We start from the raw sequence: 24,397 nt of genomic DNA on the forward strand, positions 1-24,397 counted from the left end.
GTTTTTCAAGTTTTTTACAAACGAAATTTTTTTTTTTATTTTTTTGTAATAATTTTTTCAATAAAAAAATATTTTAAAAATTTTTAGATATCGGCTAACTTAATTTTCATTTTTTATTTTTTTAAATTTCTAAATATCAATTTTTTTTCTTTTTTTTTGCTATAATTTATTTTTTATAAAATTTTTAAAATTATTAAATATGTGCAAAATTAATTTTCATGAAATTTTTTTTTATATAATTTTTTAATGACATTTAATTTAGCTGTCACTTGACAATTTTTTAATTTTCTTCAACACAAAAATTTGTTCCAAAAAATGATTTTTAAAAAATTGCATTTTTAATTTATTAAAATTTTTACATGTACATTTTTTTAATAATTTTTTTTTTGACAATTTATTTGTTAAAGAAAATTAAAAAAATTGTCAAGTGGCAGCTAAATTTAATCAAAATTAAAGTATCAGATATTTAATAATTTTTTTAAGAAATAAATTAGTGCAAAAAAAATAAGATAAAAAAATTGACATGTGGAAATTCTAAAAAATAAAAAATGCAATTTTTCAAAAATAATTTTTTGGTACAAATTTATTTGTTAAAAAAAAAAAACTAAAAAATAATCAAGTGACTGCTAACTTTAATGTCATAATTTTTTAATTAAATAATTGTCATTTTTTTTTTTTTTTTAAGTAATTAATATTTTTTTAAAATTAATAAAAAATTTCTTAAGTATTTTTTTTTTTAATTATAAAAGTACTTAATAATTATTTATTTCTTCTTTAGATTATTTTTTTTGTTAAAAAAAAATATAACTGTCAAAAAAATTAAAATAATTCCCACTCGACTTAATTTAATTTTTCTCCACGTGGTGGCAGCACATTTTGTCAAACTTTTGCAGAAGACACAACAGTCTGAATGCGCGCGCAGAAAAAAGAGGTTAGATTCGACTATTAAACGCTTGTGATCGTCGTCGTAAATAGTTTATTGTTGAGTGTTGACTGCTGCTGCGAGTTGGTAAATAAAATAACTGGTAATTATTTTTATTAAATAAAATATTTATAAAATAATAAATAATGGGTTCAAATAAACGTCACAAGTCTGATAAAAATAAGGAATCAAAAAAGAAAAGACACCGCAGCCGTTCGAGGTCTTACAGTCCGGATCCAGACAAAAGTGAGCGACATCGTCACCACAAAAAGCACAAGAGGAAAGAACGCAAAGATTACGACAGTGATGGTGAGTATTTTTATTATTATTATTAATTATATATTTTAAAATAAAAAATATGTGATTGATATTAATGAAGTTTTTTTGGTTTTCATTACATAAGATTATTTTCTGCAGTGGAAATAGTGACGACTCCACCACCTCCGCCGAAAATATCAAAGAACCACGATGTTACTCCACCTCCACCGGAGATATCAAGACCAAGAACACCATCACCACCTGCACGGTCCAGTGGATCAGGTGGGAATTCTACTCTGTCGATGTCCATCGAGGAGTCCAACAGGATTCGTGCCAAGTTGGGGTTGAAGCCCCTGGAGGTAACCGCCGCGCCGTCCAAGGATGACCCAGCGAAAATCAAAGATGACTTGGGGGAATTTTATCACAAGCCGGCGCAAAATGTCGCGGAAAAAAATCAAACTGAGAAAGTTAGGGAGAGGATTAATGTCCAGAAGCAGAAAAGAAGGATTGAGACTAATTTGTCGAAGATTAGAACTCTAGGTGATGATGATTCTGATGAAGATGCTCTGGCTTGGATTGAAAAAAATAGACAGCTGCAGGAAGAAAAGAAGAAAGCTGAGTTAAGGGCTAAGCAGCTAGATCAGCTGGACGAGGAGTTTGGGATTGGAGATCTGGTTAAGGAAGAGGTTAGGAATGATAGGAGGGCTGCTTATTCTGATAAGGATCTTCGGGGTCTTAAAGTTGAACATAATATTGTAAGTATTTTTTTTATTATTATTGTTAAAAATATGATTTATTCTTAAATAATAATAATAATAATTTTGGAGCTTGAATTTCATTATTATTATTAGCAACCTTGCAGTCACCATGTCACTGCCGCAACTTGTGAACTATAAATAAAGAAAATTTTGCTTTATTAAAGATATAAGCTCATCCTGATGTTACGTTCATCGAGAGCTTTCATTTGAGTACCCACATGCATTTTGATATATTTTTTATATATACATCTATATATAATATATATAAATATATGAAAAATTGATGTGGGTACTCAAATGAAAGGTCTCGATAAGTGTAATGTCAGGGTGAGCTTTTTGGGCGAGAGGAGGGAAATCTTCATAGACACCGGCTAGATGTTGGTGATGTTGGTTGCCAGTAGTGTGAGATTCTTACTCACTAAAACCCTCCCCTCTCTTGTACCTGATACTGCGGGACCGCGTTAGCATTACTTCGCAGCACCAGGCCCCCTCCACGCTGCTCCTGCAGCTTATTTCTCCGTTTCATCTTATTCCTCCGCTTCTTCTTTTTCTTCTTCTTCCTCCTCTTTTCTCTTCTCCAGCAGGACCTCTCTTACATATCCCGTCATTGCTGTCCAGTTGTCTGTCGACGTCAGCATCCAAGGGACGACGTCTTCGGGCCTTTGAGGCACTTCCTTCTCTTCCCGCCAACGCAGTCGTATTTCAGACCAACGTTGGCAGTCGAAAAAGGTGTGCTCAGCAGTGTCAGCAACTCCCGGACAGTAAACACAGTAAGGATCGTTTCGGATCCCCATACGATGTAGGTAGGCATTGAACTGTCCATGACCAGCAAGGAACTGTGTGAAATAGTAGTCTACTCCCCCGCAGTCCCTCAGTACCCAGTCACGGATCTGCCCAATAAGTCTATACGTCCAACGCCCTGTCTCCCTGGTTTCCCAGCGCTCTTGCCAGAGCTCAAAGGTCTCCTCACGTTCGCGGGTTCTCACGTCTTTCATGAGTCCTTCGCCAGCCCGCCGGGCATCCCAGATCCGCTTCCTTTCGAGACCCAGTAGGTCGATTGGAATTACCCCCGAGATGACCAACACAGCTGCCTCTGAGACCGTTCGATAGGCGCAGGCTATCCTCAGCGCACCTCTTCGTTGTACCGATGCCAGTTGCTTCCGATATTTCTCTACTTTGAGTGCCTCTCCCCATATCTCTACTCCGTAGAGCATAATCGAGTTAGCGACACCCATGAGAGCTCGTCTGCGGCTGCTCCTTGGTCCCCCGACATTTGGCATAAGCCGGGAAAGTTTTGCCACCGTCGTTGCTGCTCTTGTGGCCACACTGACAATCTGGTCTCGAAACGTCAATTTCGAGTCTATTGTCACTCCGAGGTATTTCAGAGCCCCCGCCTCTCGATGTGTTGATCCACAACTTGAGTCTGGAAGGGGTTCGGAAACCACCTCTGAGCTGTGAGTACCACCACCTCCGTCTTCGCGGTGGCCAGCATCAACCCATGATCGTTAAGCCATGCGTTGATGGAGGCCGCAACAAGCTTCACCAATCCCTGCGCTTCGCCTTCGTTCCGCGCAAGTATTAGTGCTGCCACGTCGTCAGCAAAACCCTCCAGCTTTACCTCCTGCGGTAGATCTAGGCGCAGAAGTGCATCATAAAGGATAACCCAGAGTTCTGGTCCAAGGATTGAACCCTGCGCTGCTCCTCCACTCAGCTCCTTCATGACCTGTCCTACAGTAGTCTCATACATCAAGTAACGATCACTTAAGTAATCATTTATGATGCGAATGAGATACTCCGATAGACCCACTTCCCCAAGCGCCCTCATTATATCCGGCCATCTTGCCGAATTAAATGCATTTTTGACGTCAAACGTCATCATTATGCATACTGGACGGCACTGATGATGACCCGTCCAGGCTTGTTTAGCAAATGAAAGCGCTTCCGAAATGGCACCAATTGTACTGCAACCCGGCCGAAAGCCATGTTGGTTTTCAGCCAGGCCACCAGCATCGGTCACTTCTTTCCGCAGTCGATTCCTAATAAGGGCTTCGAAAATCTTCCCTGCGACATCTAACATACACAGTGGTCTGTAGGACGAAGGTGTATAGGGTGGACCTTTACCTTTATCCAACAGAACCAACCGTTGCAGTTTCCATCTTTTCGGAAAGACTCCAGTCGAGATGCAGGCGTTGTAAGTATCAAGGAGCAGTTGTTCATGCTTTTTTATAAGGACCTTATAGGCCTCGACGGGAATGCCGTCAGGACCCGGGGCCTTACCTACCTTGAGGGACTTAACAACTGCCCGCAGCTCCACTGCTGTGAAAAGTGGGCACTCGTCATCGGATATTACACCTTGAGTGCATACCCGTTCTTCGCGATCGGGAAACAGAGTTTGGACTATTTCCTCCATCCTATCGGGTTCCATAGGAGCTACTGAACCGCGACCAACAAATTTGCGAGTGACGATCCGGTAGCCATTGCCCCATAGATCCTCATCCACTTCTCTGCAGATCGCCTTCCAGCACCTCCCTTTGCTCGCCTTGATCTCCGTGACGAGTCGCTTCTTCGCCGCTTTGTACTCGTCGTTCTTTTGCTGCCCAGTATCTCGCTTTCGCGACCTAAGTGCTTGCCTCCGCAGACGCAAGCACTCAGCCCTGAGCAGCGCAATTTCTGCTGTCCACCAGTAAACCGGCTTCCTTCGAGAGCTTGCGGAACGGCGAGGCATAGCAGCGTCGCACCCTGCAACGATCACTTCCATCGTTTGACCGACAAGTGTCTCAACATTTTCGCGCGACTCTGCAAAAAAGTCAGGAAGCGTGTCAATTCTATCTGAGACCGCATTTTGAAATGCGCCCTCATCCAGGAGTGACACCCTCCATCCTGCTTGCTTCATTTGTCGCTTCGGCACAGTAGGTGGGTTACCCCTCACACTGTTGACCGTATACGAAATATATTGGTGATCACTTGCCGTATACTCCTCCAAAACAGCCCAGTCTGAGATTACTCCCGCTGTCCGTTGAGTAGCAAAAGTTATGTCTAAAATCGACCAACGCGCGCCAACTCTCCGGAAGGTGGGTGTATTTCCCCTATTCACAATGACAAGGTCGAAACCTGCCGTCATGTCCAGGAGCTCATCACCCCGCGTGTCACTATAATCCATTCCCCAATCGATCGACTTTGCGTTGAAGTCACCACCTATCACTATCTCTCCTTCAAGATGGCGGACTACTCGTTCGAGATTGTCAACCCTCTTTCGGAAATCTACAATAGGCTCGCTGGGGGTGAAATAACACGACACGAAGGTAACTGCTGGTGTCTCGACCCACACAATGCCGTCCCTCGATCCACTGTTACGCACAGAAAGGCGACTTCGATCCGGAATCCAAATTGCCGCTGTGCCTGTAGGGTCACAGTACCAATTCGTCCCAGACACAGAATGGTATTGCTCTGATACCAGAACAATATCCATTTCGTTGTTACGATTTCTAGCGTAAAGCATATCAAGGGCCAGTTTGCACCGATGTAGATTCACCTGCAGCACCTTAGCCATTTTTCTTTTGGAGTACCTCCCGATAGGTCGTACACCGTCCAGAACCTGCCACGTGATCGAAGGCTCGCCCGCTTCCCACCGCTTCACAGAGATGGCAGCGCGGAGGCTTGGTACAGGTCTTCGACTTGTGATCCGCCTCACCACATCGCCAGCAGCAACCGCTCCGGTCTTCCCCTGCCTTGCACGAGCCAGCTAAGTGGCCCAGTCCATGGCAGCGATAGCACCGATCGAGTCGCTCCCAACGGCGGATTCGGCAAACCAGCCAGCCGACCTTGACCTTTCCCAAGGTCTCCAAGGCTGCAGCAGCCCCAAGTCTAGCCTCGATGAAAGCGCGGATGGATCCCCATTTATTGGGTTTCGTGATGGACACGTTGAGTCCATCCGCAGTCCCACCGATAGCTCCTGCCAGGGCCGCCTTAACCTCTTCGACCGTCGTAGCGGAGTCCATCCCGTCTATTACCAGCGTAGTGGTAGGGGCGAGATGGCGCACCTCCACGTCTCCTCCGGCTACCTCAGTGATCTTATTACCGAGCGCCGAGCGATCTTTAACAGATCCCTCGAACTCGATGAGAAGACCACCTTTTCTGGCGGTCCTCACGGCCTTAACCCCCAGACCCATTTCCTCCGGACGAAGTCCCAAGCGCAAAGCCCTCAGAACCTCATCAGAAGACCGGGACTTACCTGGGTCAATCAGCACTGCCTCCGGTCGTTGCTTCTTCCTCGGTCTCCGGTCGCCCTTGGCTGCTGTGATCCGCTTTGTCCCTGGTCCTGGTCCTGTAGTCCCTATTCCTGGTCCTTCCGGCTCCACTGTCACTACCAGGTCTACCTGGTCCCCTGTTCCTTCCTCTATTTGTTTCTTTTTCTTCTTCTTCTTTTTCTTTTCCACCAGTTTAAACGGCTCCTCCGGTTTCTTCTGACTGTCAACTTCCATCTCTTGTGTTTCTACACCTGTCTTGACATCATTTCCAGTGCGCTGTCTTTTTCCCCTGACAGTGGCCACTGTGAAACTGCCGTTTGCCTGCTTCAGCACATGTTTTTCTGGTCCTTCTGGTGGACTCATCGCCTGTCTCTTTTTACTCTCGGTGTTCGGCGTCTGTGCTGCTGCTACTTGAAGAGCCTGACGCTGGCTCCCGAAGTCCTCGAGCAGTCTCTGCCTTTCCTCCCTCTCCTTCTGGGACAGCTCTCGCTGAGCTATCTTCCAGGACTTACGGCTTACGAGGCTCTCTAGGAGTAGCCTCTCTGCCTCCTTCACACCTTTGGTGACCTCGTTTGACACCGTCCGTTTTGATCGGATGGTCTTGAGTGTCTCCTTTAAAAGTTCCTGGAGCTCCTCCAATAAATTATCCTCCTTTCCTATGGCTTCGTCCCTTTTTCCGTGGAGTGAAACCATCTCATCCAATTTACTGTCAGGGTGAGCTTATCTCTTTAATAATGTCAGTAGTTGACAAGATACTAGATCATTTCTTAATTGTTGATATTTTTAAAGATATAAGCTCATCCCGATGTTACACTCATCAAGAGCTTTCATTTGAGTACCCACATGCATTTTGATATATTTTTCATATATCTATATATATAAAAGAGGATGTTTGTATATATATGACATCGATAAACTCGTAAACTATTTGACCGATCATTATGAAAATTGGTATAATTATGTATTTTTTTACGGAGAAGGTTTATATATGCTATGCCCATTGATGTAACTCGCCACCAGGCGGCGCTGTAAAGTATCGACTTCCGCCCCCTTCAACCGATTGTCACAAAAATTGGTACGACCATGTATATTTCGACAGAGAAAACGAATATGCTATGCCCATTGATGTAACTCGCCACCAGGCGGCGCTGTCAAATATCGACTTCCGCCCCGTTCAACCGATTGTCATAAAAATTGGTATGACCATGTATTTTTCCACGGAGGAAGTAAATATGATGTCCATGTCATTAAATATTACCATCAGATAGCGCTTCAATGCATTAAGTTCTATAGCGATCAACTGATTTAAAATTTTATATGCGTCAATGAAGGCAATAATAGTATATTACACACCTAGGGAAGTAAATAAGAAAGCCTCAGATCACATGTTTGTTAACCTCAGCTTCGCCTCGGCCAACAATTACATGTGATCTGAGGCTTTCTTATTTACTTCCCGTGGAGTGTATACTATTTTTTTGTCCAACGAAGGCGGAAAGCGGCAACTTAGTTTAGCGCAGCGGGACGAAAGTTGCCACTTTCCGCCCGGAGGGCAAAAATAGTATTTTCTCATTAAATTCAGTGAGTTATTTTACAACTTATTTTAAATAAGAAAATAAGAGATATAACTAATCTTCACTTGTAAACAAAACATATAATTTATTTAAAAAACAAATCAGCTCACTTCAAATATATCATTTGTTATTTAACATCAATATTTGTCTGTCAAAACTAAACATAATTTTTTTTAAACCTGAACAAGATTTGCTGGAGTAATTTCAAATATAATTGGCTTCAGAACATCCGAGAACACGAATTATTTTATGTTTACCGTCGAGAAAAATAATGTGAACTACTTGATGATGTTAAAGGAGTATTCTGAGCTATTCATTCTAAACTTTTATGAACATCGAGTAGAATATAAGTGAATTCGATATATTACATATAAAGTCACAATTATAACTATAGAAAATACAAATTTGCAATCAATAACAACAATTTAAAATTAATTATCTCTTCTTTTTCTTAATTGATACGATTTTCAGGTTATCCACATTTACAATGCTCAAGCCTTGCATCGTAATTTGATCGCCGATGATGCGATGAGCCCGATATTCTTTTGTATAGATCACAAAGTGGATGTTACACTAACTGATATGTTTATGAGTTTATTTAAAAATTTTCACCCGCTAGAGAGAGAGCTTGAAGAAAATGAACTCGAAGATGGATTATGGTTGACATATTGCGAGAATAGAATTAATTATTTACAATGTATTGAAATATGTACTTTGTTCAATACACTAAGCTTTAGCCCGGCGAAGCGGGCTGGGTTCGCTAGTGCATATATATAATACATATAAATATGTGAAAAATTGATGTGGGTACTTCAATTAAAGGTCTTGATGAGTGTAACATCAGGATGAGCTTATATCTTTAAAAATGTCAATAGTTCACGAGATATAGGGTCATTTCTTGATTATGTATCTAGAGATAGAGCTTTTTCGAATGCAGCCTAAATACTTATCATCATTAACTATTGTTGAAAATGATATGAAACCTTGAAACCATTTATTTTATAGTATATTTATATTACTATAGTATATTTATAGTATAATTTAATTGATAGTACGATATAGCCTAAAAAATTACATTGAACAACGGGTAAGAGTAAAGTCAGTGGACTAAAGGCACAAATTCAAGTCAAGATCTTTCTAATGATACCAACTTACAACCATAAAAATCCATTTTATCATATAAATACACTGACTACAAAATTTTTCTTATTCTTTTAATAATATAGATTATTATTATTATTATTATTATTATTATTATTATTATTATTATTATTATTATTACAATATAATTTTATTCTTAAAAAAAAAAATAATACAATTCTAACTAAAAAATTGTTATTATTGTTATTGTTATAAAAATTATAATTTCTTCTCAAATAATAATAATAATTTTGGAGTTTGAATTTCATTATTATTATCATTATTATAAATTTTAAAAATTTATTCTCGTATAAATTAAAAAAATTGATTTTATAATCATTAAAGACTTAATAAAATATAAAAAAATTTTTTTTTAGGAAACATTTGCAGAAGGACAAACAGTAATTTTAACTCTCCAAGACAAAGGAGTCTTAGATGAAGGCAACGACGTTTTAGTAAACGTAAATCTCCGTGACGACGAAGTCTACCACCGTAACGTAAAGAATAAATTAAAGAAACCAGGTTACGACGCTTACGACGAGGATCACTACGACGAGTTTGGCCTGCCGAAGAACCAGGTTTTGGAAAAATACGATGAAGAAATTGAGGGTGAGAAGAAACAAAGCTTTATCCTGGGGATAGACAGCGCCAAGGAAGTCCAACAACGTCGTTCTGAAATAGTAAAACAGCGGCTAGCCAACAAGCGGCTTGAAAGTTTGAAATTACAGGAGCCGAAGTTGGCCAGCGAGTATTACAACGAAGACGAGCTGGCTAAGTTTAAGAAACGCAAGAAGAAAGTAAGAAAAATAAGACAGAGTAAGACTCTCAAGGCCGACGATTTGGTTCCTGACAGTACGGATTATCTGAGAGATTTAGGAAGTAGACGACGAAAGAAGCCCGAAGAGACCAAAGTCAAAGCTGATGTTTCAGACGCTTTGGATGTTGCGGACTATGAATTGCCATCTAGAGAGTTATTGAATGCTAAAATAGAAGAAGATGAAAAGGAGCCGGTGGTTAATCGAGTTTTGAGTAAAAAAAATCGAATGAAAGATTCTTCAAGTTCTTTTAATGAAACGCTGCTTAATTTAATTAAAAACGAGCCGAGTAGTGAAGAGAAAAATATTTCAGGTAATATTACGCTAAATGCGACGGCTGAATTTTGTCGCACGCTTGGAGAGATCCCGACCTACGGATTGGCGGGCAACCGCGAGGATGACGACCGGGAGATGATGGACTTTGAATACGACGAGCCTAAAGAGGAGCCCGTGGAGCTCGAAGACCCAGATGATGGCCGTGGAGCTTGGAACACTGTGAAATTAGACGAAGTCAAGCGCGAGCCAGTCACCCTGGAGGCTGCTATCCTCGACGCAGAGCCCTCTCTAGGTCAGGGACTCAGCGGCGCTCTTCGTGTGGCCATGAGCAAAGGGTATCTTGATCAGGAAGACTCCAACAGGCCTTCCGCGAGCAGGTTCGCTCATCTCCAAGCTCAGAATTATTCCATTGAAGACAAGACTTATGGAGATGATGACAAGTTCGGTCGCAGGGATAGATTTAATGGACCCTCGTCGGACTTCAAGGAAAAAGAAGGATTCAAACCTAATGTTAAGCTCGAGTATATTGATGATGAGGGCCATGTGCTCAGCTCTAAAGAAGCTTTTAGGTATTTGTCTCACAAGTTCCACGGAAAAGGTCCGGGGAAAAATAAAGTCGAGAAGAGGATGAAGAAAGCTGAGCAAGAAGTTCTTATGAAACGCATGTCTTCGACTGATACTCCTCTTGGTACGCTGAATCTTCTTCAGGCGAAACAAAAGGAAACACAGTCGCCGTTTATTGTGCTCAGTGGGAATAAACATATGCAGGCTACTTCTATTTCTAAGACCAAGCATTAGGTTTTATTTTTTTATTTTGTAGACAGGTTTTGAGTGGTTTGAAGATTCACTTGGGAATTCTTTATCAGAGTTTGTAAAATTTTTATTACTTTAAAAATTTATTTAAATAAAAAATTAGCAATGTTGTAATAAGAAATTAAGGTAATATTAAATGTATTAATTAGAAAAAATATTCTATACACTCTTACAATATTTATACATTTGCTTATTCAGCAATTAATATTATTTGAAATAATAGTAATTATTTACAAGTGGGGTCAACTGCATTTTTTGAAAATTAACATTTTCAAATTTTTTATTCTGCTTGTTTTTACGGCGCATTTATGATTAAAAATGTCGTGAAAGAAAAAAATATTTAGATAGCTTTTTTGCCTTCAAAAGTTGGAAAAAGTTTTAGCTCATATTTTTGAATAAAGTTTCTATTTTATCTTTTTTTGATACATTTTTTTTTTTGAAAAGTACACAAAAAAAAAAACGAACAGTTAAAAAAAAAAAGTTGAATATCACAATTTTCTAAAAAATTTACTAAAATTGTGATCACTTTTTTTTTTAATGTTCATTTTTTTGTGTATTTAAAAAAAAATATATCAATAAAATCTAATAAAAATTTCGTTCAATAATAATGAAAGTTAAAGTGGTTGATCCCTTTTGTAAATATTTACAGAAATTAATTTTTATTTCTTAGCTGAAAAAAAAAAAAATTATTTCTTCATCTAACAAATAAATTTAAAATTTTCAAAAAATTAATTTCTTGTCACAATAATTGTTATTTTTTTTTTTAATAAATTTTTTTAGTGTGTACAATATTGAGGTTTCATTTTTGCTTGTATTAAAAATAAAAAAAAAAAGTAATTAGGTCATATACTTTGTAAAAATAAACAAGAAAAAAATAAACGCCAAAACTAATATTTATTTTCAGATTGATACATTTTTTTTAACAGAACACCAAAAACACACATACAATTTATAATAATTTTTTTTTTCATCAATTGTACTAGTTTTATTAGTATTTAAAGTAAATTTCCATTATAATAGATAATAATAGTGCGCTTGGACAATTATGATCAATAAACATAATAATTATAATGTTGGCGTTGAGTTTACTTTTAAAAAACGGTTTAAAAATAAATGCATAATCACTGGATTTGTTTATAAAATTCTACTGCTATTATTTATATTGTATTTATATTTATATTTATATATATATATATTTATATGATACATGTAAAAAAAGACAACAAAAAATTAATTGAGATGGTTAGTTGCAATATCGTTAACATATCCTGAGTACATTTTAGCGGTACTATAAATCACACACGATCGATGCACGTTTTTTTTTTTTTTAATTAAAAATTAACAAGCTCTTGCTCTTATATTTTTCAGATTTTCCTTCTCGAGAGCTCTCGAGTCCACATGGAAGCATGCAACCCTATAATTTAAACTAACAATCAGCGAACGTTCGCTTTTTTTTAGTTCAAGCGTAGAATTGATTTTTACAAACATTCCCATACAACTTTTTAAAACAATAAAATTCTACTGGAAGTTCTAAGATGGGTTTAAATAATTAGTTATTTAGTACACAAGCTAATTATTAAGCAGTGGAACTAGTGATTAAAAAAATTTGCAATTACTTAAAATTTTAGTGATAATGCCTCTGATTAATTCTGTTAACTAAAATCCAGAGATTAAAAATATTTTATAAAAATTAATTTAGCTGATATTTGACAATTTTTTTAAAAAATTTATTAGTCTAAAAAAGATTATTTAAAAAATTGACATGTCATTTTAATAAATTAAAAATGCAATTTTTTTTAAATAATTTTTTTGAACAAATTTATTTGTTAAAAAAAATTGTCAAGTAACAACTAAATTTAATGTCATTTTTTTATGAAAATTAAATTAGCAGATATTTGACAATTTTTTCAATTTAAAAAAAAAATTAATTAATGCAAAAAAAATTGACATGTAATTTTAAAAAATTATAATTTTTTTTAAATAATTTTTTCAAACAAATTTATTTCTTAAAAAAAAAAAAAAAAAAATTGTCAAGTGACTAAATTAAATCTCACAAAATTTTCCACTGGATTTAAAAAATCTTTCGCTGACTAAAAGCTCTTTAAACAGTAGCAATTAATTGATTAATTAATAATCTAATTCTACATGATAACAGTAATAAAAACTTAAACAAGAAACGAGACCATAAATTTTTTTTGTTCATACAACTCATTCGTTCTAAATCACAAATAACTGTTTAAGAGCACCAAGTCTCACTTGATACATCATTACTTTATTTTATTTATTTTTTTTTAAATTTAATTTATAACTTATATGTGTTATCATGAAATAAATCTTTGGCAGTTTATTTATTTAAAATAAAAAATTTTGACAAATGCTTTTAATATTTTGACTATGTGTTTTTTTTTTTAATAAATAAGTTGTAAAAGTTAGTGTAAAGTCTGAGTATTCATAACACTGCAACGCTTATTTTATACTAGTACAATAACATAAATTACATTATTTTAGATAATAATGTCATATTATTTTCACACGTGGCCTAATTGATAATCCATATCAAGTATACAATTTTTTTTTTTATTAAAAAATTTTTTTCTTTCCTTTGGAGTAAGATATGCAGAGAGATAATTAAAAGATATGTATCTAACCAACTGATTATTTAACAAACCGATGTTACCAATCTTAAGTCTTTGTGTATGATAAATTTTCTTCGGCAGTGTAAAATTTAATAATTATAAATGACAAATATATTTTAACAATAATGAAGATAAAGACCGAATTTAATTTTAAAGCTTCCATTAACATTAACATTAATAATAATTTAGCTAAAATTGTTTATTTGTTTAATCGATAATTATTTTATTTATTTCTTCTCTATTCCTTTCTTTTAATACGATCTCTCTCCATGGAATACATTGATTGACATAATATTGACACAAATCTCGAGAAAAAAAATTAATCTAAGACCTACTAGAACACGCGAGACACTAGACGTTACTATAGATATACTCTTACTCATACAATTAATATTTACTTTATTTGTGTGTTACTTCTAAAGTTATTTTTTGGAACGTGATATCTATTTGGCACTTATTGACTTGCCTATTACTGATATTAAAAATTACTAGTTCAAGTGCCACGGGTCTCTGTTCTAGTGACTCTAATTAATTTTATTTTATTATTTATCTTCTTCTTTTTCTTTTTTATTTCTCTTACACCAACTCAACCGCTGAATTTTTCTCATACAAATTTAAAAAATCTATTGCTCTGACAAATTTATTTTTAAATCTGTTTTTTTGTACCATTAAACTTTGCCACGCGATTATTTGGATGGCATCGCTTTTAACTTTCCAACCAGCAGTAAATCAAAATTATTAGATCCAAAGCGAGATAAATTAAGTAGGAATTCAGTCATGTTAAATTCTTGTATAATAATAATAATAATAAATTCTTAGCTGAATATAAAATAATAAAATATAAATCAAAAATATAATTGTTAATGATAATATCAATAATAAAGATTAATTAAATACGCTGTCTTATATAAGTCGTACCTTTACTCTTTTGAGCTTTATCAATTTTAAGAATTCTGTTTTATATCAATTGATAACTTACTTGTGTAATTTTTTTTTTTTTTTTTTTTTTTTTTTTTTTTTTTTCACTGGCCTCTTCTATATTATTAAAAAAGCTGAGCAAATCACGACCTTGCGTATCAGTATATTTAATCCATGGCAGGTACATACTTTTCAGAGTGTTTTTGCCTTTTCCAGCAAATCGTTGATGAATTTCTATAAAAAAACAATAAAAAAAATTTTTTTTTATATAAATTAATGCATTTTTTTTTTTTTTAAATTTTGTTTATTTATTAGCTACATAAACAGCACGGTCATGAGCGACTTCAAGATTATAAACAATTTTAAATAATTATAAAGTAAAAGACCCAGTTATTGACACTTGCAATTTTATTTTAATTAAAAAAAAAAAAAACAAATCATCTCTGATAAATTAATAAATACAATTTTTGAATTATAAATTTGAAGATAATTGGTTTTTTGAAAACATTTCATTTTTTTAATTAGAAGAAAATTTTGCAAGTATCAAACAACTAGACCAGAGTCAATAGCTGGGTCTTTTACTTTAAATAATATTTCAAGAACACATAGAAAATAATAAAATTAATATTTAAGCAATTATACATGCATGAAAATTTTGAACCATAATAGTTGAATATTAGAGTAGAATATTATAATATTATAGTAGAATGCAACATTAAAAATTATTGTTTAAATATTTTTGTGTAATTTTTTCTAACGTTAATTTTAATTATTAATTTAGTAATAATTAATTTTACACTCCAATAATTATAATAAAATATTACCTTTACATCATGGGGTTTTTTAGCATCAACCAATAGTTCCTAAAAATAAAAAAATTATTTATTAAATATGAAAAATAATTTAGCAGAAATTTGATAATTTTAAGGAGCATAATCAGTGTGAAATTATCAAAAAATCGATTTTTTTTATATATTTCGATAGATTATACCTTTAAAAAAACATACTCAAATTTTAAATCAATATCTCAAATAGTTTTTGAGTTACAAAAAAATGCGTTTTTCTCAAAACAGCATTTTTCGAATTTTCTGGAGTGATTACTCGAAGACAAATGATCCGATCACTACCAAATTTTTTTCTGCATGTTCTGTATATAATTCTCCATACGATTACCTTCCAGTTTTTTGATCTGATCAAAAATCGAATTTTGGAGGTCTATCAAGCTAGCATGGACTCGTCCATCAGGCATTGACTTATTATTCAAGTAACAAAATTTATTTGTGGTTCTAAATTTGTTGCTAATTAGTTGCTCTATTTAGAATACTGTTGCTTGTTTAGATTCCGAGAAATCAATTAAATAATAATGACCGTCCAAGATGGGCTCTGCCACTGCTAGCTTGACATGCCTGAATTTTGGCAGGCTAAAAACGACCAAAATTTTGGGTAAAATTCAACTGTTTTTTTTTTTTTAAACGCCATTTTGTTAATTTTTGATATTTTTTTTCGACCGTGGGTCATCGTACGAACAATATTTTCTAGTTTAACGAGAATTTTTTTTTTTATTTATGCTTTTTTTTTTTAGCACCGTCGATCGCGTGTAACTCGGAAAATATTTAATTTTTTTCTTCAAAAATTTTACTGTATATTCTTAAAATATGTATTAATATACCCTTAAAATTTTAAAACAATTCATACAGGAGTTTTTTTTATTTTAATTCCCAAAAATCGCTTTTTTTTTGCTGTCACACTGGTTGCGCCCCTTAAGAATTTTTTTAACAAATACATTATTATTTATTATTTATTTAGTTTAAATGCCGAGGCAGCAAGCTGAGTAGCAAAATTAAATAATAAAAATAAAAAATCCAATTTTTTAGAAATAATTTTTTTGACTAAATTAATTTGTCAAATAAAATTAATTAAAAATAAAAAAAACTTACTTGTAAATAACTTCGCCTATGATCGTCGCTATCCATATCCAACAATTCATCAATATCAACCTCAACTTCCCGACTCTTGCCATTATCACTCTAAAACAATAAAATAATAAAAATAATAGAACAAAGAAAAAAAAAGTAAAGCAGTAATTAAATAAAAAAAAAAAGAAAAATAAATATTGGTGTATAATAAATTACCACTGATTCATAGAGCTTCTGAAGCTCATCAAAGAGCCACATCTCAACAGCGAGTCTCTTTCTAATTAAAGACATCTGATGTGAACCATATTTAGCCGTGAGAAATTTCTCACGTTTTTCTTTAACTTCACCTTTTTCCGTGAAAGCCACGTGCAAATTAGCACGAGCCGGGCTACGTTCTGCCGTCAATACACCTCCGACTCCTTCCATTATTTAGCAAACAATTATTATTATTATTATCACTATTCTTCTTACTGCAGGTATTATTTATTACTGTTATCTGTCAACAAAGGTAATAAATTTAATTTAGTATTAATTTAATAAAAAACCGATCAATAATTAATTTAATTTCTATAAAAAATTTATAGCCCATAAATTGATGACAAAATTTTTGATCCAAAAAAAAAATTATATTTTGTTATTGTTATTTATACTATTGTTGGACATGGAATTTTTACATCCTGTAACACTTTTCTTTGTGTTGCTCATATTACATGCATGCACACATCCTACATTCATGTAATGATAATAATTATTACACTATTTACATTGCATTAACATCTATATTTATATTTACGTTTACACAAGTGCTAAATGCTAATTATACTTACAATAAACTCTAATTTATTAGCCCGGTATATTGTTTTATTTTTAATGAGATTCTTAAACAAATATCAATTATTTTTTACATTAAATATTTTATCTTGCTAATAACCAAACGTTAAATAACAATTTTTAAATTTCACTTAATTATTTTGTAAATAAACACCAACATCGGTAATAATAATAATAATTATAATAATAATAATAACAACAGTAATAATAATAATAATGAATAAAATAAGTAACAAGCAAAACTCTAATCGCGTCTCCTGACAATTCACTTGACGATTGACAAGAGTCTAGTCTGCAACTTTGCACCAAAAGTCTGCTCGCTAGTCTCAAGTATTTATTTCAATGCACCTTTTTTCCACCGAATAATAAAGTACTTGTTAATTTATCAGCTGTTTCATTGGCTGACACATTACTGGGCTCCGCCAATCATTTCTTCTCAGCTGATTCTATATCTTCACTTGAAAATCAGCTTTAGTGTTTATATTGTAGTTATTATTGTGCCTCTAGTATTTACTGATAAAGTATTTACTGATAAATATTACTTATTCATTAAAAAGTAATTAAAATAATTAGAAAAAAAATATTTCTTTTTTTTTTAAAGATAAGTAATAAAAATTTGGAATTTTTTTTATTTTAAATTGATGAAAATATTTAAATCGATATTAATTAATGCATAATGCATTTTTTTTGGTAATTGTCAATTAATGCTTGTAATGACGGCTTCAAAGTGCAAAGTTAGACATATTGTTAATTAGTTTATTAATTTTAATAATTTACAAGTGAAGAAATTATTTTAAGTGTGGAAAAAAATATTGTTTGATATTTTGACATTTTTTATTTTGTTATTTTAATATTTATAATTATTATTGTAAATAAATAATTGAACTTTGAACAATAATTTACTTAGTACTAAGTCGGTAATTAATTTAAATTATTAAAAAATGAATCAAAGACCTAATTCATCGCAGTTCAATCAGTTCCAATCAGGATTCATGCCAAGGTAAGTCTGATGTTCATCAGCCACGTTTTTTAATCTCTTAAATTTATTTTAGCAGATATTTGATTATTTTTAGAATTTTTTTAAACAAATAAATTATAGCAAAAAAAATTGAGATGTAGAAATTCAAAAAAATAAAAAAATGCAATTTTTTTAAATAATTTTTTGGAGCATATTTAATTGTTAAAAAAATTATATTAAATTTAGCAGATACTTAACAATTTGTTAATTTTTTGTAATAAATAAATTTTCTCCGAAAAATTATTTTAAAAAATTGTATTTTTCATTTTTTTAATTTTCTAATTATCAATTTTTTTTCTTATTTTCTTTGACATAATTTATTTGTCAAAAAAATTCCTAAAATTATAGAATATTTGCTAAATTAATTTTAATGTTAAAAAAAATAAAAAATAGTCGGCATGAAAATTAACGTAACACATATTTAATAATTTTTTTGACAAATAAATTGTAGTAAAAAAAATAAGAAAAAAAATTAACATCTAAAAATAAAAAATGCAATTTTTTGGAACAAATTTAATTGTTAAAAAATGATATTAAAGTTCGCAGATACTTAACAATTTGTTAATTTTTTGTAAAAAATAATTTTGCTCCAAAAAATTATTTCTAAAAAATTGCATTTTTTATTTTTTTAATTTTTTAATTGTCAATTTTTTTCCTCATTTTCTTTGACATAATTTATTTGTCAAAAAAATTCCTAAAATTATAAAATATCTGTAAATGCAATTTTTTAAAATAATTTTTTGGAGCATATTTAATTGTTAAAAAAATGATATTAAATTTAGCAGATACTTAACAATTTGTTAATTTTTTGTAATAAATAAATTTTCTTCGAAAAATTATTTTAAAAAATTGTATTTTTCATTTTTTTAATTTTCTAATTATCAATTTTTTTTCTTATTTTCTTGGACATAATTTATTTGTCAAAAAAATTCCTAAAATTATAGAATATTTGCTAAATTAATTTTAATGTTAAAAAAAATAAAAAATAGTCGGCATGAAAATTAACGTAACACATATTTAATAATTTTAAAAATTTTTATAACAAACCAATTATAGCAAAAAAAATAAGAAAAAGAAATTGAGATCTAGAAATTAAAAAATAATAAAAAATACAATTTTTTAAAAACAATTTTTTCTGAAGAAATTTTTTTTTTAAATAAAATTAAAAAATTGTCAAGTGATAGCTAACTTGAATGTCAAATATATTTACTAATTTATTTTTTATGACAGTGGAGGAACTTATACACCAGGTGCTGCTCCACCGCCTCTTCCTCCTAGAGCAGTAAATCATGGAACAACGAGCTATAATCCGTACATGCGAAATTCTATGCTAGGTTACGGCGGCTACGGATACACAAGTGGATTTCCTTTTGGACAATTCAACCCCGGGTTCGGGTCCTACCCCTATGGATCCAGTTATGGAGCAGGACCAAGTGGAGACGTCGAGAACAGGATAATCCAGTTCGCGGAAGAAAGCACTAGGCCGGCTTTCCAATCAATCCAGTCGATCATCACTACGTTTTCTTCTGTTACGATGATGCTGGAGTCGACGTTCCTGGCCATGACCAGCTCGTTCCGGGCGATCCTCAGTGTCGCTGAAAATGTTGGGAAAGTTAGATCTATGTTCGTGCAATTGTGGAATACTTTTGCGCTGATACGATTCGCTAAATGGTTGTACAAATATGTTGCTTATAAATTAGGTAAATTTTTTTTATGTAATTTAATATTTTATTTAGAATAATTTTTTAAAAATTAAGATGGAATATTTATGATATTTAAATTTGCAGACATCTAAAAATTCTTGAAATTTTTCTAAAAGAATTTCTTTTTTTTCAATTTGTACTTATATTTTTTTTAATTTTTACATGTAGAATTTTTTTTATTATAATTTAATTGTTATAAAAATCTAAAAAATTTTTGAAATTTTTATAACAAATTAATTATTACAAAAAAAAATATTTTTTTAAATTTGTACTTATAATTTTTTTGAATTTCTACATGGAGAAGTTTTTTATTTATAATTTAATTATTATAAAAATCTAAAAAATTTTTAAATTTAGTATCATGAATATTTTCAATTTAAACAGCAATTTTTTTTTTAGTTTTAATTAAATGTAGAATTTTTTTGCTTAATTTTTTTCATTATAATTTAATTGTTATAAAAATATAAAAAATTTTTGAAATTTTTATAACAAATTAATTATTACAAAAAAAAATATTTTTTTTAATTTGTACTTATAATTTATTTTAATTTCTGCATAGAGAATTTTTTTCTTTATAATTTAATTGTTAGAAAAATTTTACAACTTTTTAAATGTCTATTAAATTCAGTATCATGAATATTTAAATTTAAACAGCAATCTGTTTTCTTTTTTTTTAATTAATTACTCTTATACTTTGCAGGACTATCCCCTACCGATCCTAGAGACGAAAGTCTATGGAAAAGCGTCGAATCAGTTGTTGGAGGCGAGAAAGGACCTTCAACATGGCCAATTCTTTTATTCTTCAGTCTCTTAGCAGTGATACCCTACCTAGTACATAAGTTAGTCAACAGTGTGCAGCAATCTAAGCCAGCAGCAGTAATAAATCCCCAGGCTTGGTTTGAATTGAACGAACCTGTCTATTGGGCGACGGCGATGTACGACTTCAACGCTGGATCCCCTGAAGAAATAAGCCTGAAGGCTGGACAAAAGGTCTGGCTTGCTCCACAGTCCTTACAGCCGAAAAATATGCCCGGGTGGTCGCGAGCGACTGACAAAACTCGAGTCGGCTTTATTCCTTCTAATTATATCAATGTTGGAGCGCAAGTCACCAGGAAAAGTGATACTGATGCTTATGCTTCTAGCTCAAGTACTAAAGACTTGGAGGAGAACTTCAAAGACGCTAATGCTGAGACTAAAAGGCCAGAATCTTGTAATGATGACGAATCTCTGGTTAATAATTCTTAACACGTAGTTTAAAATTCAATGTTAAAATATTCTTAACATGCCAGTACAGTGATAGTGGAATTTTTTATAATTTTAGACTTTAATAAATAATAAGAACTAATTTAATGAACTTTTTATAAGTAATTATTATTTATTATTTATATAGTGGTTTGTGTTGTTAAATATTAAAACTGTAACTCGTAAAATGAATTTTTTATACGCTAGAATTTTAAAAATGATCAAACTTTCAATTTAAAAAATAACTGATAGTTATATACTACTTTTTATTTAAGAAGGCAATTAATTTTTTTGAATTAGATAAAATTTACTGTGAACAATTGTATATAATTTCAACTTATCTGAAGAATAATATTGAAAATATTTGTATGCCAAATAATAAAATATAAACTTATTGTCATTTTTTTCTTTTTATTTTAAAAAGAATTTTAGTTAATTTTTTACTAATTGTAAATCAAAATTAATATGTCAAATAATTCTTTAAGGAGAAATTAAAATTGCATGTACTTTATTTTTAATTAATAAAAAATTAGGGATTATTTTGAAAATTTTGTCTTAAATAAATTTTTTAATAAAATTAAAAAAAAAAATAAACGAATTGTTAGAAATTAAAAAAAAAAATTTTTTCATCAGATATTAAAAAAAAAATAAAAAATTAAGGATTAAATTTATTTTCTAAAATTTTATTTTAAATAAATTTTTTAATTAAATAAAATGAAAAAAAAAAATTAGGAAAACGGTTGACCCTGAAGGCCATCCCTACAACTTCCCGCTAATTCCATACTTAGGCGCTTAAAATTGCACCAATGACGTTTTTGAGCTCTTGGAGCTCAAAAATACAATTTATGGGTTATTTTGAGCTCTCCGAGCTCAAAGAGATTACTTTCCTATGCTTTAAAGCTCTTCGAGCTCAAAAGTCTGATAGAGATTTGATAAGACACTATTTTTTGAATTTTTAAACCGCAATAACTTTTGAATGAATAAACCGATTTTTACGCGGTTAGAAGCATTCGACGCAGTTTTTTAAGCCTCACAAAGAATTTTAAATTTTGAATTGATTGCACTAGGAATTTTGGAGTTATTCCGAAAAAACACTTTTTTCGGTTTTCTTTCGTTCACGATATCTCTCGAACGAATCAACCAATTTTGACCGGACTGGTAGCGATCGACGTGGTTTTTTGAGATTAAGAGCTGATTAGTTTTTGGAATTGAACCTTTAAGCCGTTTAAAAGTTATTCCAAAAAAACCACATTTGAAAAAAATTTTTTTTTCAGTTTTTTTAAGATTTCTCAAAATCTATTGATCTGAATTGGTCCAAATAGTTTTAAAAATCTAAGTTTGGTCAAGCCCTTTCGAATGGCACCAACCGCGATGTAATCGGTCAAGCCGTTCAAAAGTTATAAGCGGTTCACATACTTTCACACACACACACACACACACACACACACACACACACACACACACACACACACACACACACACACACACACACACACACATACAGACACCGTGACAACCTCGCGGGGATAGTCAGGGAAGCTTCCTGTGACCTTCAAACGTCGAGATCTGATGAAAACTCGATTTTTGCAAAACGGGGTGAAAACAATAACTTCCCGATTTTTGAAAATCTTCGATTTTCTTAGCGGGAAGTTAATAAATTAATTAATTGTTAGAAATTAAAAAATTTTTTTTTCCATCAAATAAAAAAAAATAAATTACGATTAAATTTAATTTAACTAAAATTTTATTTTAAGAATTATATGTTTAATTAATTTTTTAATGAAAAAAAAAAAAATAAAAAATTACGGATTATTAAATTTATTTTCTAAAATTTTATTTTAAGAATTATATTGTAAATAAATTTTTTAATTAAGTAAATTTAAAAAAAAAAAAAATAATTGTTAGAAATTAAAAAAAAACCTTCCAAAAATTTAGACAAAAAAATTCGGTAAGTTTACGACATTTATTATCATTGAACTTGGTAACGTTTATTTACATCGAGAAAATCAATAATAATAATCATCATTAATTTCCATCATATATTATTTAAATTGCCGTTATTTTCACTGTAGATAATAAATAACAATTTATCCCTTTTTAGAAAATCCAATTGTAGAATAAAATTAGGATCCATTATTCGTGTACTATAAAATAAAGGACGGGATAGATCGGTCTTGTTGGAAATAAATCCATCCGGTTATTTAATAAGTAAATTAATATAATATAATTTAATCATAATAATAATTAATGGATAATATTATTATTATTATCTAAAGTAACTGCAAACAATCGACTAATTTATGCGAATCTTTGTTGTTGTTTAATGATTTGTATTTTCTAGTTAAGCTTTAACATTTTAGATAGGAGTTTTCTTCACAAGTTTAAACCAATGTCCACATTTACAGCGTCGTGGGATTCCTGAGTGTAACCACATCCAGAGTATACTAGTTGAGTCTTCCTCGCAAATACAACCAACAATACGACTGTTGAATGCACTTGGTACTTCGTTGGGCTGATCTTTAGTTCCAGGACCGCGAATGATTCCTTTCATCATGAAGGGATCCTAAAATAAATAAAAAAAGAACATTTTTTTATTAATTACTCTTCCTCAGAAGATTTCTTCATCTATACAGTTAACTTTTAACTCATAAAATTAATTAATAAAAAAAATTAATAAAATCTTACGTCGTTTCCAGATTGGTAAGCAAGCAGCTCACGCTTTTCAAGACCAGTCGCCAGATCCATGGGGTCAGGCATTTCTAAAAATCAAATGAAATTTATTGATTAATTTAAGAAGATAATTATAGAGTTGTTAAGTGATAAATTGCGGAGGATAATTGAGATAAATAAAGATTTTGCAGTAGGATGCCATTGCAATGTCTCGTCCAAGTCCATCACATTGACTAAATTACATAATGTAGCTTGTGTTGGGTAAGAATCAATGACATTGTGGTTAGCAAAATGATTATCAAGAGCAACAATGACTTACGGTCTCTACGGTATTTTCCACAGACTGGAGCTGTGGAAAATGTTCGGCTACATGCCTGGAATACAGCTCGTCTGCACAACGAGGCCATTTTTTAAAGATTTATTTTAATAAGTGTGATACTCGTCACTGTTTGCCGATCTCCGACGAATTTTACAGGCCACTGGGCACTCGACTATGAGACTCGTCATCCCTCTTCATTATTTTTATCTTTTTAACTCTGAAATTACCATCTGGAGGTAATTTGACAGCTCTGCAGTGACAAGGTGACTATAAAAGATAATAAATTTAATTACTAGTAAATTTTGACATTTTATAATTTTGACATTTTATAATTTTTTGCAAAT

The 24,397-nt window shown here is 31.9% G+C and overlaps 4 protein-coding genes across 7 annotated transcripts; 2 read left to right on the plus strand and 2 right to left on the minus strand.

The window, feature by feature from the left end:
* The first annotated feature begins 923 nt into the window (after positions 1 to 923).
* Positions 924 to 11,022, plus strand: LOC123266555 (U4/U6.U5 tri-snRNP-associated protein 1). Of its 3 annotated transcripts, none has more exons than XM_044730860.1 (4): positions 924 to 1,025; positions 1,108 to 1,231; positions 1,326 to 1,935; positions 9,274 to 11,022. In XM_044730860.1, the coding sequence occupies exons 3-4, from the start codon at positions 1,483 to 1,485 to the stop codon at positions 10,783 to 10,785; spliced, it is 1,965 nt and encodes a 654-aa protein (XP_044586795.1). In that variant the 5' UTR covers positions 924 to 1,025; positions 1,108 to 1,231; positions 1,326 to 1,482; the 3' UTR covers positions 10,786 to 11,022. The 3 variants fall into 3 exon arrangements, with proteins under 3 accessions (XP_044586795.1, XP_044586794.1, XP_044586793.1); XM_044730859.1 differs by having other exon boundaries at positions 944 to 1,025; positions 1,093 to 1,231; XM_044730858.1 differs by lacking the exon at positions 924 to 1,025 and having other exon boundaries at positions 1,032 to 1,231; positions 1,340 to 1,935; positions 9,274 to 10,915.
* A 2,805-nt stretch (positions 11,023 to 13,827) lies between these two features.
* Positions 13,828 to 17,436, minus strand: LOC123266912 (protein phosphatase 1 regulatory subunit 14B). Its single transcript, XM_044731360.1, has 5 exons — positions 17,098 to 17,436; positions 16,487 to 16,766; positions 16,292 to 16,381; positions 15,179 to 15,217; positions 13,828 to 14,588 (listed from the first exon to the last, which is right to left on the minus strand). Exons 2-5 carry the CDS (start codon positions 16,694 to 16,696, stop codon positions 14,547 to 14,549), a joined length of 381 nt encoding a protein of 126 aa, XP_044587295.1. The 5' UTR covers positions 16,697 to 16,766; positions 17,098 to 17,436; the 3' UTR covers positions 13,828 to 14,546.
* A 515-nt stretch (positions 17,437 to 17,951) lies between these two features.
* LOC123266910 (peroxisomal membrane protein PEX13) lies at positions 17,952 to 21,187 on the plus strand. Of its 2 annotated transcripts, none has more exons than XM_044731359.1 (3): positions 17,952 to 18,101; positions 19,353 to 19,819; positions 20,523 to 21,187. In XM_044731359.1, exons 1-3 carry the CDS (start codon positions 18,043 to 18,045, stop codon positions 21,065 to 21,067), a joined length of 1,071 nt encoding a protein of 356 aa, XP_044587294.1. In that variant the 5' UTR covers positions 17,952 to 18,042; the 3' UTR covers positions 21,068 to 21,187. The 2 variants fall into 2 exon arrangements, with proteins under 2 accessions (XP_044587294.1, XP_044587293.1); XM_044731358.1 differs by having other exon boundaries at positions 17,953 to 18,101; positions 19,350 to 19,819; positions 20,523 to 21,186.
* Positions 21,188 to 23,008: 1,821 nt separating this feature from the next.
* LOC123267179 (cytochrome c oxidase subunit 5B, mitochondrial-like) lies at positions 23,009 to 24,239 on the minus strand. The gene is made up of 3 exons (XM_044731721.1): positions 24,054 to 24,239; positions 23,750 to 23,823; positions 23,009 to 23,627 (listed from the first exon to the last, which is right to left on the minus strand). The coding sequence occupies exons 1-3, from the start codon at positions 24,139 to 24,141 to the stop codon at positions 23,421 to 23,423; spliced, it is 369 nt and encodes a 122-aa protein (XP_044587656.1). The 5' UTR covers positions 24,142 to 24,239; the 3' UTR covers positions 23,009 to 23,420.
* Positions 24,240 to 24,397: the final 158 nt, after the last annotated feature.

This window comes from Cotesia glomerata, linkage group LG6 (assembly GCF_020080835.1).
Source record: "Cotesia glomerata isolate CgM1 linkage group LG6, MPM_Cglom_v2.3, whole genome shotgun sequence".
Taxonomy (NCBI): domain Eukaryota; kingdom Metazoa; phylum Arthropoda; class Insecta; order Hymenoptera; family Braconidae; genus Cotesia; species Cotesia glomerata.